An 18,343-nucleotide genomic window follows, 5' to 3' on the forward strand; every position below is an offset into this window, starting at 1 on the left:
TTCCTGGTGTTCTGAGAACATCTCAAATCCATTTCCTATGTAACTTCCTTCTAAAACTAGAATTTCAGCCTTTCCATCTACACATGAGGAATAATCTATCCAAATGTCTAAAATCCCACATGGAAGCAGATGAACTGCTTCATTATGTTGGCGCTTTCTTCTGCCCTCTTAGTAACGCTGTATCTTAGAGCAGCTATCTCATGTCAGTCTTAACATGGCAACATAAGGGGCAAGTCTCCAACAGGTGTAAATTGGCATAGCTCCCCTGAAGCCAAGAGAGCTGGAGTTGTTCGTTACTGACACTAAGACTGTTCTTTGGGGAATACTGCAATAGGGGAAAGTGGAACTCTAGCGGAGAGCTGAGCCAACACTTTCACAATAAAACTTTTGTCTCCAAGAACAAGAAAATGTTTGGCGTGGTCGAGCCTTTCTGCCCTCACCCAATGAAAAGCACTGTAGGAAGTGATGACTTTGAAAGGAGGAAGGGCAAATGGCCGTGAAGGTTCGTCACAGCAAACACTTTCCTCAGCTGCTCCTCTTGGTACCACTTTCCTATAGTGAGTGCTTCTGCTGTACCCCTGTCCACAGTGCAAGTCTGAGTTATACTGAACACTGAATTTTTATTTTTATTTTTATTTTTTGGTCATCTTCAATCGGTTGCTTGGCTATCTAAGTATGAAGAATCTATTTAATTGGAAATTAAGGACTAGCTTTGCTGCTGTGGTGAGGAAGAGGTGCAGTACAGAAGCATCTGTGACAACACCTGATTTTCTCTATCTTTTAAACACTGGATAGTTGAGCTGATAGTTCTTTTCTTTTTTTCCTGATGATGATAGAGTGAAATGAGATTAGAATAAAAAACCTGCTGAACTAGAAAAGCTTTTAATTTTTAAGCTTTGGAAATAGTAAATGCACAGTATTTCAATACAGCTGTTGCGAAAGCTGTTGGCTACTTAGAATCATTTATCCTTGATTATAATTTATTAACATTTAGGAATGTCTTTACATTTAATTATCATTATTGGTCAGTATTTCTGCCCCCTTTCCTTTTTTTCTTCTCAGTGAGCTGTAGTCAGGAACAGCAGCCATTAGGCTGGGCACTTGGACACTAAGATGTATGGAATTGAAAAGCTGGAATCAACACAATTATTCCAATATTTGGGAATTAGTCTTATGTGCAGTGTATCTTCTGGAAGGTGTATATAGTTTTACAGTCAGTCTAGTTTGTAGATATAATTTTATAGAATAATAATACTGCTTTGTAAACTACCTAACTTATTTAATTTTTTTTAAGAACTTATTTTAGAAAAACTTTTTGAAACAGGAGAAAAGATGACTACCTTTAGAGTAGGCTACCTTTAGAGAGGGCACAAGCAGACAGTAAGTTTTTGCTTCTAAATAACAACTGAAGAATATTTCCCTGTGGCAGTATTAGAATCCAGAATCTAACTGAGATCACTAATTAGTGATAAGGATCACTTATTAAATATTTAGGGCAAATCAAAAGCACTGTCTTCTGTCAAAATTAAAGGCTGAGCAAGGACATTTTGAGCAAGGACATTCTGGTACGTTAGTGTGGTGTTAACATCATGCTTATACTTTCAAAGTAARTAGCATATAAAAATAGTATTAGCCTCAGTACTTTGCTGGAATGCCATCTGATGGCCCTCAGGGTTTAAAGTAAGTTTTCAGATCTAATTATTGGAATGGTGTTATTAATGCTAACACATACAGCTTTGTGAGACCTTGCCAAAAATTCCAGATGAAGCTTGGCAGGTGTCAGGGCCAGAATTAACAAATATGGCTGCATCTCTATATTGCTCTTATTGTGCCTCTCTGTTGAATGGATGTCTGTTCTATGGATGGCCTCTGCTCAGTTAAGCAAACGATGATGGACAACCTGAAAATTCACAATGGCTCTCAATATTCATTAGCAGACCTTTAAAATTTTCTGAATGTAGTTTAACCTAGGTAAAATTTTACAAGTAACCTAAAGAGGACTTTATATGAAAGAACTGTGCATGTCAAGTGGCTGATTAAAATTGTTTTTCATGTTTCAAAATTTTCTGAATTGCTGATATAGAGGTTGAATGTATTCATGTTAGAGGTTGTGCAGAGTGGAGTGAGCTGATTCAGTGTGAATTTGTGTTTGATACAGACGGTTTCTCAGTCTAGTGCTGCTTCTTACCAGAGGTCCGAGCAGGTGTTTGGCAGGATCACAGTAAAAGGACTCACTCAAACTGGGCAAGTGAACTTTGGGCAGGGAGTGCTGATCTGTCAGCTGTCACTACCAGTGTTAGCAGCACAGAAGCTTCTTGCGCTACCCAGAACGCAAGAACTGCTCTTGAGCCTCGTAAGAAAAGCTTGCGTGTGTCAAGGATTGTTTGGTGCTGTATTCCCTGGGCTTCGACTAGAGCTAGCCATCTCCCTGCAGCAGTGAAGAACTGCCTTCTGCTAGAATGCTTCCAACAGCTTTCCTTCAAAATGTTATTCTTTGCAAGAGCAGTTGATTTGCGGAGATCAAATTTAATACCAGCAGTCAAGATCTTTCTCTCTCACTCCACTGCTTTCTTACAGCATCTGCTCACACTAGCTTTCCATTTTCCTTCATTTCCCACAGCTCTTAATAGTTATAGGAATGCTCATGCATATAAAACACCAGGTGTTTTGCTGCCAGCTCAACTGTTTTCCAGGGTTAGTCTCCATGTCTCCTTAATGCTAAGAGTAGCAGGGGTTCTGTGTGAAGATTATGCTGCTGTTAACAAGACCTTTTTGGCAGATAAAGCCTGGTAGTTCAGGTGGATCTAAGACTTTACATATCTAGTGAGTAAAAAGTACAAGTTTTTATCTTTTTACCCCTTTTCCAAATGTTTGTGCATGTATTTGGAAAAAAATAGTGTTATTCAAGAATAATGAATACATAGAAAATTTCTGGAACCAGCTGGGCATCTGTGAATGCAGAAACTCTCCCTGTCACCTCATCATGGCATCTCACATCCTGAAGGAATGCTGGGGCTCTCTTAGCAGGTTTGAGCTAGGCAGAGAGTTTGATATGTATGTCTAACTGATAGCAAACATAAATCAAGGCTTTAGAGGCTTTAGATAAGTTTGTGTTCTTAATATTTCCTTGTATCTTTGGAAACAGTGCAGCTGTAGGCCAGTTGATGTAAAAGGAAACAGATTTCAGACAAATGCAACTGGCTTAATGTCACCTCTGTATGCTGGAAGGTTGATCTATCTCTGTTAATTATCTACCGTTAATGTAGTAATGCCGGAAATGGGACTCTGCTGCAGAATAGCGCAGCAATCTAAACTTTTATCTAAAGGGTTATACATTCTGACCAGATAGCTTTTGAGAGATTATTTTAGTAAAAGTGTCTTTTGGTGTCTTCTGTGTGGTTGATGAAACAGCTAGCATGGGCATCTGTCTATTCTGCAGAATACTTATTAAGGCTGAGGGTTAAAGTTATCATGAATTACAGCATTGGTGATCACAGGGGTAAAACTATCCTATTAGCAAATGAATCGCTTTGCATGGTGAAGGCAAGGTATAGTAAAGAAATACTAAGTTTCCACTTCTCACAGCAACATACAAGTTTCAGTTTCATACTAAGAAAAAGCTGTGACTCTAACCTAGTACATGTGGAGCAGCGCCATCCTTGCAAAGTAATTTAAATATTTTCATGAAAAGAAAGTTCTAATGCTGTGGAAAAAAATCATTGCTCAACACAAAAATATATGAGAATTCTGAATATAAAGCGATATCCTTTATTTCTTCATTAAAGAAGATGGATGTAACTGTAGGGAAACTCTTACATGAGATGAAGCTGCAAGCTGGAAATGACAGAGTTGCTCTTTAATGGAAAGCCACAGAAATCATTGATACTTTACACAGTTGCAGCTAGCCAGCAGGGTAGGATGACATGTTGCCAATGTGGACTTTGCCCCCAGATGACTGTTACCAAGACTTGGGGGCTTGTGATTGCTTAAATCAGTTGGAAGCATGAACATTCATCATAATGTAGTAGCTTATATGAAGAAGACTGGGTGCCTGTTTTCTAGGTGGCATTTTGATTTTAAGCAATTAGTAGCCTGCAGACTTACTGAGGTGCTGCTTTTCTCCCCCTTGACACACTATTTCTCAATAGACTGCTCTAGTGGGGTCCCTTTTGTTTGCAAGTAGCATGGAGGCAATACTGATGTGGAAATGCTTCATGAAAGCTTCTGTACCTAGTCACATCTCCCCAGTTTACAACCACCCAAGCTGCTTACAGATTTTGAGAGGTGTTCTGGAAATTCTCTTCCGCAGATTTCAGTAGGAGCTGAAACTGAAATTTTTCTTTCTTTTATTCCTACCCTTCACCCCCTTACTGCTTTCAAAAAAGCTTCCAAGGTTCAAAATAGCCCTGGAATCCTGGCTATGAGTTTCGTTGTACAGATCTAAAATGATTTGAATAAAAGTGGTTTCAGTTCATTCCACCAGTTGAAAAGTCTTGGGTTTTTTTGGATTAGACCAAAGGGATTTCAAAGGCTAAAACAAGGCCAAGTAATTCTTCCTTTCCACCTCCCCAAGTAGCTTTCTGTTTCTCAAGGGTTTGCTGAGAGTCCCTGCTTGCAGTATTACTGGTTGATTCATGCCTTTTCCAGCCCCTCTTGCCTCTTTCTCATTCTTTTCTTCATTTCTCTTCTGTGAAACTCTGGAGAAAAAGGAGGGGAAATCTCAAAACCAGAGAATGAGAAGATGCCCTCTAAGATGTGTTGTGGCCACCCCCAGCTTCCTAGCCAGAGCTTGTATTTTCTGTTTACCACTGCAGTCTGCACAGTAATAGCACCAACAGACCACCCCCACTAAGGCCCTACTGAGTGGATGCTAAACCCATGTGTTTCTTTTGTTTGCCATGCTTGTTTTGCTGTGTTTTCATTTCTATTCTGGGCTTGCCTAATGTCCTGTTGACTCACATCAGCAGGAGAAGAGGGTTAAAGTATCTGAGCTGCTAGGCTGTGCAGCTAGGTAGCAGTAAGCTGCAGCCCTGAGTCCTGCCCTGTGCTGCACTAGCAGTACTGAAGGTCTGCAGTTGCCTGCTTTAGCTAACACGTTGGGGTCAGTGTCAGGTCATGGACTGTAAATGTTTCCTATGCTGTTTAGAATATTATGTTTATGTTAAGTTTTTAGAAGAAAAAGCCCCAGTCTGGCTTGCATCCAGCTGTGGAATAGTGTCTGTTACTGCTAAGTAGCGTCAGAAGGCCCCCAATTAGGATTAAGGCTACAAAGTGTCAGGCCCTGCTCAGAAAGTTGCACCCTGCTCTGGAGAACTTGCCCTTCTCCAATTTCTGTCTCTTTGTTTACAAGAGAATGTGGCTGCAGTGTAACAACACAGTGTAGAACTATCTTAATTTGGGAGTAGAGAGGAAAAGCAAGGGAGGGGGAAAAAGTGGGAATATTCACAGCACTTTTTTGGCTTGATCTTAAATAGAAGCCTGAATTTTACACCAGTCCTTCAGGTTGCAATGAAGGAGGCTGTTGGAAACAGGACCTGATGATATTTATGATGTTGATAGCTACAGGAGCCTAAAATGAGTGGAGAGACTTGGTGCATGTGGCCCTTAACCTTTGAAAATTGCAATAAATTCACTGTCTCCTAAAAATAACTTTCAGTATAAAAAGGGAGCAAAAGCTGCTTTTTCCTCACCCTTTGTTGCTCTGGATGCTCTTGATGCAGGGGCAGTACATTCCTGACTCAGTGGTACTATTTGGTTAGGAACAGGGGCCACGAGTGGTCTTTCTCCTGGACTGTGGATAGTTTCCTGTTCGGTCTTTATTGGCACCTGCTCTGAGGTAGGCACACCTGCATGGAGGAAGAAGAACCAAGTCTTAATATTTCATTTTATATAAAACTGTTCCCCGAAGAGTCTAGGGGGCTGGGTAGGGGTAAAGATTTTGTTCTGGTGAATTTATTGGTGAGATAAGACAATAGGAGTTTGATTAAATCTTTAAAAAATAATTTTAAAAGTATAAAAAACTCTAAATGCAAATACTTTTATACTGGCAACAGTAATGTACAGCTCATGTTACATTGCACTCTTAAAAATACAGTGGGTACACTTTATTCAAGGCACACATTATTTATTCTTTAGAAGCACACAGACATTCTTCTAAACTAACTTTCCCAAGCCTCAAGTGACTTCCACAATCCTTGAAACAACTATTAATTCATTTGTATTTCACAGCTGATATCAAAGGTGCATCATGATCACTCTTGGTCTGCAAATAAGAGTACATCTACCTAGAACATATCCTGTGTGTGCAGTGGAGCTGCTAGCTACTTTAGCACCTAGAGCATAGCTGTCTTCAGCTGAGCCACATGCTTGCTGCCCCACTGCTGTCAGAGGAGAGGAAGGGACAAGTCATCTTGTGCTACAGGAGGTGTTTGAAAAAGAGCCAGGCTCTGGAAGTAATCATCTCCATTAAGTATAAAAGACTGTAGCTCAGTAGTAGGGGTACCTCATCCTTTAAGTACTATATTCAGTCCAGCTGCCTCGCAGAACTTAGAGGCTAAAAATACTGAAGTCGGATCCTACTGCTGATCACTTAAATCACTTGTTTTAAGGCCTCGATCCCCTATTTCTGAGAAGTTGGATGCTGTGTCTGAGGCTTGGTGTGGTTCCACAACTGTCCAGTATGATCTGGGGCAGGGCTGCYGCACTCCTGCTGCCTTATCTCATGACGAGCTGTGCAGTCTTGCCCTCCCTCTGCGGTGACTGGGGCCTGCCTCAGCCCACGCAAAGGTGGTTCAGAGAGCTAAACCAACAGGGACACTTACTTATTTTTGCTGGGTTAAATGTTGGTTTAGTTCCCTGAACTAAGTCCTGGCAGGGTCAGATGAACATGCCTGCTGGCATGCAAAAGGGGTGGGAATGTACAGCTGTGGCAGGAGAACTTTCAGTTTGCTTGGATTTATACCCTTCCTCAGTTTCATAGCTTGGAAAATGCCCCGATGCCCCACTCGCTGTGTTTCAGATACCGTAACAGATGTGCGACCTGGCAGAGAACTAGGGGCCCCTATTTAAGATGTCCAGACTTGAGTTTTCTGCTTCTCTGGCAGTGCTTTAAGCCCTAGCAAATGTGAGGCATCCCTGCTGTTCCTGTGGGATATCATCGACAGTGCTGATCCTGTTACAAGTAAGTAGACAAGGTATGGGGATGTCACGTGAAGAGTTTATTGCACTGTGACCTGCAAATGCTGTCTTTCTCATTTCAGTGCACTATTTTCCATCACATTTTACAGGAGCAGTGCATCCTCTCTCTCCCCCCCTTTTTTCCTTAGTTCTTTTAGTCTTCTGTAGGAATTGGGGTTATTTGGATATGTATTTCCCTGCTTTGAGAATTATTTGTGTGATGCCCTCTCCAAATCTCAGAAGTATCTCTGGGAGAAGCAGCATTGCCTTTTTGGTTTAAGGTTAACAGAGCTGTTCTAGAAATCATGCAAGAACAGCCTTGGAAAACCCTCATGTTTAGCTTTAGTGCAGGGTCCCCGTATGCTGCTTCTGTCTCTGTGTTGCAGTGAGATGGTTCCTGTATGTGCCTCCAGCAGCTGGCTCACCTTCGAAACGCTGTGCCCTCTGCAGCATGTTGTCATGCGTAGGCATGACAAACGGTTTCAAGTTCCCTCGGGTCTGGGTCACAAAGTAATTGATGACATCGTGAAGGCTCATCAGTGTCACCTGTTTCATGAAAAAAACAAAAAACAAAACGCCCTGCACTCAAAACAAAACATACTATGTGGGTTACGGTGAGAATAAGTTTTCAAAAACCTGCTGGCAGGCTGGGATTCCTAATGATGTTTCTCAAACAACCTATACTGGATTTACATCCAGCATTTAAACAGTGAGGTCTAGGATGGTAACATTTGCTACCTGTGGTAACATTTTGACCCTTAAATATACAACTTCTTCCCTTCCTTCAAAACAGTAAATTAACTGAGAGGTTTAACTGTATTCACCTGGCTGCTCTACAATGACTACTTTGAAGCCTGCTCTTGTTGTTCCAGCAGCTGGTGCAACAGCAGAGAAGAAAGCACATGCTTTTTCTAACTAATAGGACATTTCTCAGGCCATTAATTAAACAATGAGCCTTAGGAAAAGTGGAAGAAAACTGTTTTAAACTAAAATAAAAGGTCTTTACAGCCTTCGTAGTGCTTCAACCAAACTAATTCTATTTCTCAAAATTACATTAAATGCACTTTGAACTTTGCCCATCCGGGATGGGACCTCAGTTTTCAGGCTTATTACTGAAGTTAGGGTTGAAAGAACTGAAGCCATTTTTCAAGCAGTCTTGGGAGTGGTGGTGGTGGTGGTTGATTTTATTTTTGGTAGAAAGGGAGATAGAAGAGGTTGATGTGGTTTTTYTCTACTTGTCTATGTTCTCTGTTCTCAGAAGGATATTTATTCTTTATGATCAGATTAGTTGGACTAGCAAGAAGCAAAATCTCTCTACATGCTTTACTCTGACTATCACAACTTATAGGTAGAAATTTACTACAGTTTTTCTAATTTTCCATAAATAATTTTCCTTACACTTGCTTAAGAATCTGCAACAAGGGAACTAACTGCTCACTTACCTGTCTTTCCAATTCGACGACAAAACTTGCTTCTTTGGTCATTACTCTGTAGTGCTTTATGAATGGGGCACTGAAAGGAAATAAAAAGAAAGTTGGTATGCTGCCAGAAGTTAAATACCTTTTGATGCATGATTGCTGTCGTTATAAACTCCTTCACAGGAGCAGTGGATGTGCTTTGTAATATCTCCAGGGCCTGTTGAAGGTGTGGGGCAGGGTTTCTTTTTTCCTGTTCTTGCTCTACTTTAGGAATGTTGAGAATTGCAGATGTCGTTCCCTGGCTCTCAGATGCCTCTTGTTTTGAAGCTCTTCAAAAGCTAAAATGTGCTAATTCAGTGGAAACATGGTGTGTTTTGATTAAGTTACTGTTTGAAAACATTTGTTTCTTTCATTTTATTTGTTCATTTTTACCGAGGGATATGGTTTGTTCCATTCTTACACCTGTTCTTTGAGATGAATTCTTAAACTCAGTAAGCTTTCATGGCTGGACAGCAGATCGGGAAAGGCTATTCACCCAAGGAAATCAGCTTTTGATTTTTTTTCTTTTGGTTTCTTTTTTGTTTAGTTTAATTGGCTTTAGAGGGGGAAAGGACTAACAAATGAGTCTCAGGCCCATCCCTGCTGCTTCACATTGCCTTTCTCAAAACAGCCAGAAGGTAGGGGATATGCTTCATGTATCATCTCTGGATATTACCAATTCAGCTTGTAATACAGTGCATGCTAGTTAAGACTGGGATAATATACTGTGGAATCAACCTACTCTAGCACTTGTCGAACTGTGATTGCGTAGTTCTTACTGTTGCTGCCAGGCCGCAGGATCAAATTCCCACATGAAGGGTTCTTTTCTAACATCTCTATCGCTTCTTGCCGAGATACTGCATAGAAACACCTATGCGGAAGAGAGGAGAGAAACAGCACAAATACATGCTAGCAAGGCCCTGTCATTCTGAGCTGTACAAAGAGTGATGTTGTCTACCAGACTAATGCATCCTAACAATCCTAGGCTTGTCCAGGGTAGGCAGGACATCTGAAAGACTTACTGAACAATGCTATTATAGAAATATAATTCAGGACAGCAGTGCTCTGGCCTTCTTAAAGAGCAAATGACACCTTGGTTCAGGTATGGTTTCTGGAGCCTTGCAAAGAATGTGAGATGAGTAACCAGAACTTAAGTTGAATTTCTCAAAAAGAATCAGTATTTTCTTCTAGAAGGGCAATATGCTACACTTAATGTTTTCAAAACAAAAATGCCTTGTAGAAAAGCCGCAGCAATAATCTTCCCTTTAGGAAATCTCCCTAGTTTTAAAGGTAGATTTTGCTCACTGACTATCAAGCAACCCTTGTACAACAGTTGAATGTTAAACCTCTGTAGGAAAATAATACTTTGAAAGAAGAAGGGAAGGCTTTCTAGTCAGGCTGGGGTTGGTATAGTTCAGTCGGAGCTTACGCTGGCATAGAGGTCAATGTACTGCTGTAGTTTCTGCTGGGAGGGCTTTCTTCATTCAAGGATGCACTTGAACAGTCATTAAGTGTTATCCTTCTTTTCTTTTCTTTCTCTAGCACTTCATGCATTCTCATAAATTGACCAGGTGATAATGACTCATGCAGTGGAACTGACATCTGAAAATGAATGCCAAAGTTAAAAAGGAAATGAAAGAATGGACAAACATTGTGAGCAATTGTTTCTGTGGCTATCACAACTAATTTCTAAGTGCAGCTGCCATGCAAAAGACTTTCTTACATGGTTGGTTTAAGCAGGTGTGATAATCTGGAAGGTTTGGGTCATCTTCTGCTTTGAGTAAGATGCTGCACCTCTGTTTGTATCAGAATAGTGAGATAAGCATATCTGTGGCCTGACTTACCAAGGTGCAGAGATGTGCATTGACAGGAGTGGGAGTTCACAATAATGCTTTGGGGTTGCTCTACTGCAAAAGGCCATGTATACATAATTTAACCTATTTCAGCTAGCCTGAGTTTTTAAGTGATTCAGCCAGGCCAGTGTAAAGTCACCTGTAAACAAACCCCATTTAGTTTCCCACGGGCAGTTATCAATGAGAGTCTTGCTGTTTTCAAAGTGCATTTAGCTACAAAGGTGTTGTGTAAGAGTGAGTTTATATGAAACTATTATGGAATGGTTATTCCACAGTAATTATTAGTGATTGTATTTTTTTTAACATGTAGGCGAGACTTTAGACTCTCCATGCATTAGGAAAGGGGAGAAAAAATGTTTAGCTATTTAAAGAGACTGAGGCAAATAAGCAAATCCAGCGCTAGCATGATCTAAGTTAGTTCCTTTCATTTTAAAACACTTACAGCTGGCAAAATGCTGTGAGTTTTGCCTGTTGGACCAATAAAAGGAGCCCTGAGGGAGAGTGCTAGCAATTCAGAATAACAGGGAAATAGCAGATAAGTTTAGTTGCTTCAAAAGTGCCACGTGAAGACTTCTGGGAAATAAAAACTTTTTTTTCCCTCAGTAAAATAACAGGACTGATGGGTTCTCTCAGGGATGCAGTTTGGCCATTTCTATGTTTATGGGGTAAGGAATAAGAGAATTTGTCTCTCTCAGCATGCTTCATTTGTCCACAGCTGTAGGGACTAGACACTTCCCAAAAGTCTTTTCTTTCTGGACAGCAAACAGTGGATTGGGATCTATACCTATTAGATACCATGGCAGATGAGTGGGGTAAAATCAACCCTGAATTTTCTTCTCCTCAGAAAAAAACTAGGTGTTGTTATAACCAACCCAACAGTTTAGTGTGTGCAAACACCTTAGCAGCAAGACTTCATGGCTTGGAAAGCCAACTTGTGGCATGCATGAAGACAAAAGCCCCTCATAGACACTTTAGACATAGAGCGAGATATAAAGCTCTTCCCTACCTTTGTTACAGTGAGAATAAAACCTTTCCATTCTTTCCCAAGTTCACAGTCCTCTGCCTGAGAGAACAGAAAATGACAGAGTAAGAATGACTGCTGCAAAAAATGTACTGCATTTTCATCCTGGAGACTCACATAATCCTCATCCCTTTAGAAGTACCATGCCAAGCTACTTCATACCCTGAAACCGGGCACTTCCCCAATACCCCATTTTCAATTTCAGAGGTGGGAAGGTAAGAAAGAGTGGGCTCTGTTGGAGTAAAAGGAGTAGGTTATATGGATCCAAACAGGAGGAAAAGCTGAGACAGACGGGGCTCAGGATAAAACTTTCTAGGTAGTCCGTGAGCCCTGTAACCTCTGTGGCTTCTGAACGGGGGTATGGTTAGGTATTTTATTGCCCTTCTTTGTTTTACAAGTGACCTGGGCTATAGGCATGTCAGTGTGGAACTTCCTGGTTTCTCTCATATATTTTCTTGTTCAATTCTTTGCTCATTTTATATTCCCAAATACTCCCAAGAAAAGTTTCTAATGCCTACAGGGGAAACTTCCTTGATGTTAGTTCCTTCTGCTCTGCCTCTCTCTTTGATTGCCTTTGGGTGCTGTCTGTCTGCAAGCTGCACACTTAGAGGCCACAAAGACAGCTAGTACCCCCACATCGAAACAGAGCTCTGTGAGAGATATGGTAAAGCACTGGGTGGTTTTCAAATCGTAGCTTTCCCTTTTTTACCTTCAGTTCTAGTTCCTCATTCGACAGTATCAGGATGAACTGCGCAAAGCCATTTTCATCTGGATGAATACTAGTTACTGATATCAAAGCTGATATATCTAATTTCTGTGAGTACTAAGGAAGAAAAAAGAGAAATAGCACAAGTTGTAATATTCACCAAAAATCTAGCTGTTCTCCAAAGAAATTTGTTTAGCAGAAAACATGTTGAGACTTTTTCTTTTCTGGAGTTTGGGTTGTTTCACTAACATGCATGCCAAAGCTCAGCCCCTTATTTCTGCTTACAAAAGCTCTTTTCAGCAACAACGTACCTTCTGGGTAGACAGGCCACCCATCTCCACTTTGAGCAGGCAGTATTTCCTCTCCTGTCAGCAGGAAGGCTTTTACCTCATGCACAAAATAAGGGCATGATCTCTTTGGTGCCTGTCACCAAAGCTRGCATGAGGGACATGCTTCTTATGGCTAGAAGCTGGACTCATTTCAATGGCACTGTTTTACAGTCTCTCCCTATGAGCCTCAGTGACTCCTTGCTTCTCATACAAGAGCATGAGCACTTATGAGCCTGTCTGGGGCATGAGAGAACAAAATGGCTGTATTGGTTCAGACCAGTGGTCCATGTCACTCAGTGCTCTGCCTGTAACAGCGGTCAGGGGTGGGCACTTGAGAAGAATAGGAACAAAACAGGCACATGAAAACTGCGCCCTGGTACTCTTCCAGTCCCCTGCTACTTGCAGCTCAGGGGATTTCTTCAAGTGGCTGTGGTGTGTTTGTGGGAGCGCCCTCCCAAGGACTTGTCCGATCTCCCCTAGGATCCATGGGAACTGCTGACATCTTCATCCTGTAGGAAGCAGTGCCTAGGCATGTGTGAAGAACCACCTCCTTCAGCTGGTTACTTCATTTGATGGCCCCTAGTTCTTGCAGCGGGAAGAGGCACTGAAGATCTCTATCGCTCCTCTCCCAACAGTTAATGGTATTGGACACTACCATTATATCCCTTTTCTCTCCCGTACTCCATAAGCTCCTCTCTTTTCAGTCCCGGCCTGCTCAGTCATTCCTTGCAGGAGCTGTTCCTTGCCACCTTGTTGCCCTGCTCTGAATCTCTTCCAGGTCTACTGTCCCCATTTCTGAGATGAAGGGATTAGAACTGCATGCCGTATTCAAGGTGTAGCATGGGCTTTTACTGTGGCCTAATGATCTTTTTTCTGTCTTATTCTCTGTTACTTTGCCAATAATTCCTAACACTTGCTTTGTGGTTTGGACCACTGTTGAGTGCTGAAGTGACCTTTTTATAGAACTGTCTATTGCAATGCTAAGGTCTTGTTCCTGAGTGACCCGCAAGACCCACCTGAGTGGGTGACTCTAACTAGAGCCTCAGCCACAGTACTCTGTGATAATACCAAACACTTTTTCCTTAGCTGCATAAAAAAATGTCATATTACACATCAAGATGTATTGTATTCTTTTGCAAAGTCAAGGAAAGAGCACTCAGTAACATTGTGGAGCACTGTGGATACATTTATAGTTCAGGTGCCAAAGAATCTTCCTTTTTGTTTTAATGAGACAAATTAATATGCTACTGCTTGTTTCACTCTTTTTTATTTTAATCTCAGCCTTTCTGTTACTATGTTAGATACTCTTTGCTTTGCTATGGAGATGAGAGAGAAAAGGAACGTAGCGAAGTGCCTGGAATAGCAAAGGATTACTTGATGAAAATAACAGATGCAATTCATCAAATGCATAGTAACAAAGACAGTATGTTACTCACTGTTGGGGCTTTCTTATCATTGTAAAAGAAGAGCATAGTTCCTCTGAGTTCTGTCCAATACACTTTAAATTCCTGCTGAAAGGAGGAAATGTCAGTTTGTCAAGGTAATCTTTTCAGTTCCCACCAAATGCTTAAAGTAAAAGGACTGATAAAAATTCTGCCATCATTTACTTTTATATCAGTGTTTTAAAGAGCATTAAAGAGTGAGGATACATTTGTTTTGCAAGCARTGTAAGAAAAAAAAGTTTATTAAATAATTTGTTGATGGCTAGAAAGATATACAGGCTCCTACCTTTGTTTTCTAGTGTCCTAATCTGCCATGGAACGGGAAAACTTTTCTGTTGTTTGTTGATCTAGATCATTATAATGTTGATCTAGACAATGGGTAAACTATATCCCTTTACTTGGCTTCAGTGCCTGCTAATAAAAACTCCTTTTGAGTAGCACTGAGAAACACATTCTCCTCTGGTTACCAGCTAACCAACACTGAAGATTTTTAACATTCGTCAATTTAGAAGTGGTAAGTAATGAAAGAAAAATATATTTTAAATACCATTTAAAACTCTCACTGTCCCTAAAAAGCATAAAAATGGCACTCCATACTTTGGACAAATACAAAAGTGAGTTGTACGTTCACTTAATTTTTAAGTTGAAAAGCAGAAAAAGTAAGATCCTGATGCTGCTTAAGACAACTAATAAAAAGCAAACAGTTTCCTCGTTGTTCTCAGCACATCATTCTCTAGAAAGCGGAAAATAGCATGAGGTGAACATGTTTAAAGATGCTAATCTTCTGAACACTGTTTCCTTGAACTGCTTACTTGCATTTGATTTTGATCATGCTAGTTTATTTGCTTTAGGGATAAGACCATGTTAATGCCTTTCTTGTAAAGCTTGACAGTAGTCTGACCTACTAATTGGACTTCTTGCACTTGAAGAGATATTTTATGTACTTCGTCTTTAAATTACATGTGATAGTGTTTGTAAATCAACAGCATGCCATGGTAAATATGACTGTCTGACTGTTACAAATGTTCCCTAATACAATCATGTCCTGAATGATGGGAAACGTTTTTCTCTTTTTCTTGTTCCTCTGAGAAGTGTATCTGTTATGGGACTGTGAACTGGGAATGCAAACCTGTAAAACAGACGCTCTGTTCTAGTTTTCAGTTTACATACCTGTTTTGTTTTTTGATTTTTTTTTTTTGACACAAAGTTGGAGATTTTCACAGAAATAGAGAAAAGAAATAAGTCTTCAGGTCTGCAAGGTCATATGAATTAGAGTCAACAAAATATTTTTCCTAGAGTATCCTGCAGGTGATCCTTGCTCCCTACACTGTCAACTCCTAACTAGTTTTTCTGGTGGTTTCTGTCAAATTACTAGCGAAATGTTCTCTGTAGCATTCAGCCTCTGGGCCCCAACCTCTGAGCACTGCAGTGTGCTATTAATGTAAATGTTCTCCTTAAAACATCTGTCCCTAGCAAGTTAATGAAGCCTGTGAAAGCTTGCTGTGGAGTAGCGCTTGGCTGAGAGAGGTGTGGTCCTGGATGTCATGCGAAATTTCTGAATTGCACTTTATAAATTGGGCATTGTGCTCTATGGAAATGCAGTAGTATTTGCCCAGGAACATTTGTTGGTGTTTCACAGCCGTAATTGTTCCTTATACCCCTGTGTGCAGTCTACCTGCATCACAGGGAGAAGGCAGCAGAACAATTACCACAGGAGGAAGTAGTACTTGTAACTTAGCACTGTGCAAAATTGAAGCTGGCTGCTACTTAAAGACATCTGTGGATATTTAAAATAAAGTAGGATTTGTAAAAGTAATGCACACATAGAGTCCTTTCTTTTTTCAAAAAGAGATTGGAAGTGGCTGATAGTAACATGGTATTTTTTAGTCAGATCCAGTTAAGAAATATGTATTAATGAGTTCTTTTCTCCTGGTGTCTGGTCTGCAGGCCAGGTGGTTAGTACACCTCTTCAGCCCCACATAAGCCTCTCTAGAGTGGTTGTGTGTTATTGCTCTCACCTGGTATTGTTTGTTATTCCATTATGGTAATTATTACATTTCAAAAGGAGTATTCTTCAGGAAAAAAGTTTTTACATAGAAGTTATATAAATAAAGCAATGTGAGAGGGAGCTTTCCTAAACATGCAGGTATTCTCATGCTAGATACAGCAAAGCAATGCTTAGAATAATTTTGAGTGCTGCAGACAATTTAACAGTCTGCTTTTTGTTTCTTGGAGTTCCTGTTTTCTGTGGTACCTGTTTGTTCTGGTGTTTGTGAACCACTGTGCTATATCCGTCCTTTGACTATGTCCATCTTTAGCCTCTGTAACTCGTATTTTCTCTACTGTCTGTGCTTCTGTATCTACAGAGATGAGAGTGTAGGTAGGGTTAGGGCAAAGACTATTTTATAATCCTAAGTGCAGGGATCACCGTTGTCAAGTGCTTAACAAAGGCAATCAGCTTGATTAAGGATATGCTCTGAAAATATATGCTACTGTAGCACACAGAAGAGTATGAAGGTATTTACTAATTTGGGTCTTAAATGGTTATTCTTTGTCAAAAAATCAAAGTACTACTTTCCTAGGTAGTCCGCATATGCTAAATGATCAGCCTTTAACAACAAGAAAAAACAGATGTAGAACACCTCACATATACTTCAAATGGTGTGTTGTTGGATATCTCAGGAGGGATACTATTGTCCAGTAAATACAGGATGCATCAGAAAATATTTCCATGTCAAACTTTGCTCTTATTATTAAAAATATTGCATTAACCTTTCACCATGGTGTTAACTATGAAATCAGTCACACTCAGTCTGCATTTCAATTGGTAATAGTAAATTATAATGGGATCCTGGAGATATTGATCGTTACGTTACATACTTTAGTTTACTTCTTTTTCAAGAAGCATGAACAGAAATGACTGAAAGTGCAAATTAAACTAGATATCTTTATTTCAGTGCAGCTATGTGTATTGGGCAGCACCGGGAAGTGTTTCTCCCCCAGTCTTTAGCTCACGGTGACAGATTTTTGCAAAAATGTTTAAAAGCATATATTTATGGGGACTGTGCACCTTACCTGGCAGCTTGAATGCCGGATTGACAGATAACCTTCGAAGTACAAAGGCAGACCGGTGATCCTCTGTCGCTCGTGGAAGATCCGCCGGGGAGCTGGTTTAGGAATTTTCTCAGGCTCTTCCATAACGCTTCTCAGTGTCCTCTGGATATCAGATACGTTTTTTTTCCTCCTATCCTGTTCTTGTCTGCCTTGTGTCAGCCTCAGCCGGAGAAGAACTCACCCTTGTGAGAGGGGAAAAAAAGCAACAGCTTAAAGAGGAAGTCTCCGTACTCACTTTTAGGTCAGTACATGCCGCAGACTCTTTACTCAACAGATAATCACAGGAGGAACCAGACTGAATGGATTCAAAGGATTTTTTTCAGCAGTGTCTGTGAGTTCGTTCCTCAGTTTGCTCGAAGAGGAACAGCCAAATTATGAGCCTTCTGATACGAAACTGCATCATTACCATGGCCAGTTTCGCTTGGAGGTAATGGCAGAAAAGCTTGCTTACTATAACTTAAAGTGTTGGACTTGGGTCCCACAAGGGTTATGCAGGCTACCCTTGTAGTACCCTATCAGCTAGGGAAACTGTTTGTACTCTTAGCTGCTTCCATAGTATTATTTACAATTTTCTGTGTGAATATGTGTTTAACATTAAGACTAGTTGAAATTGACCTTTAGGAAATGGGACATCTAGTAGGATTACAGGACCCCAAAAGTAATATTAGAAATAAGCCTACCTACCACTGTTTATTACTGACAGCCAAATTTCTAATGTGCGTGCAGGAGAGAAAGACTTCCATTGTGAAAGAACTAATATACCAAAGCCTTCTAAAAAATTGCAAAGGGAAATTGTAGTTCAGGAGTGAAATGTGGGTCCTTCTGAAATGAGGGGTGAAATTTCCATTGACTTCACAGAACCATTATGCTTTATTCCATTTCTGGCCTTTCCTATAGCGTTCAGAAAGAATAGCGATGACGAGAGTTGGTATTTTGGTGCTTGTTGGTATGAGAGACAAAGCGAACATGACAAATTTCTGTGGATCATTTGTTGCTGAACATCTTCATGATCTCTTTTTGTTTCTCAGCAGCATGTACCTGTAAGATGAGTACATAATTGGCCTGTGAGGTGATCTGTGATGGATCACACAGCTGCTCGCTAGTCCCAGCAGAAAAGAGAGGTGCAATTGCGCAGGTGAAAGTGAATTCTCCATGTCATCTCTCAGTACTGCTGCGGACAGGTCCACGGTCTCAGGTTTTGTATACATTTCAGATTGCAGAATTTCATATGCATTTTCTTTTCAT

General features: G+C 40.5%; 1 protein-coding gene across 1 annotated transcript; it reads right to left on the minus strand.

Moving 5' to 3' along the window:
* Positions 1-635: 635 nt before the first annotated feature.
* On the minus strand, positions 636-17,257 carry STAP1 (signal transducing adaptor family member 1). The gene is made up of 10 exons (XM_026084401.1): positions 17,060-17,257; positions 13,979-14,050; positions 12,217-12,330; positions 11,493-11,549; positions 10,063-10,235; positions 9,376-9,504; positions 8,619-8,688; positions 7,602-7,722; positions 5,691-5,846; positions 636-4,697 (listed from the first exon to the last, which is right to left on the minus strand). Exons 1-10 carry the CDS (start codon positions 17,180-17,182, stop codon positions 4,633-4,635), a joined length of 1,080 nt encoding a protein of 359 aa, XP_025940186.1. The 5' UTR covers positions 17,183-17,257; the 3' UTR covers positions 636-4,632.
* Between the last annotated feature and the right edge of the window lie 1,086 nt (positions 17,258-18,343).

Source organism: Apteryx rowi, unplaced genomic scaffold, assembly GCF_003343035.1.
Source record: "Apteryx rowi isolate R43461 unplaced genomic scaffold, aptRow1 scaffold_639, whole genome shotgun sequence".
NCBI lineage: Eukaryota > Metazoa > Chordata > Aves > Apterygiformes > Apterygidae > Apteryx > Apteryx rowi.

Excerpts from the sequence above, each read along its gene's own strand:
- STAP1 (XM_026084401.1), bottom strand. The coding sequence starts at position 17,182 with ATGGAAGAGCCTGAGAAAATTCCTAAACCAGCTCCCCGGCGGATCTTC. Across the intron at positions 11,550-12,216 it reads ATGAGGAACTAGAACTGAAG|GCAGAGGACTGTGAACTTGG; the intron begins GTAAAAAAGGGA and ends CTGTTCTCTCAG. Across the intron at positions 4,698-5,690 it reads AGCATCCAGAGCAACAAAGG|AGTTTCACAGAAGAGAAATG; the intron begins GTGAGGAAAAAG and ends CTTTTTCTCCAG.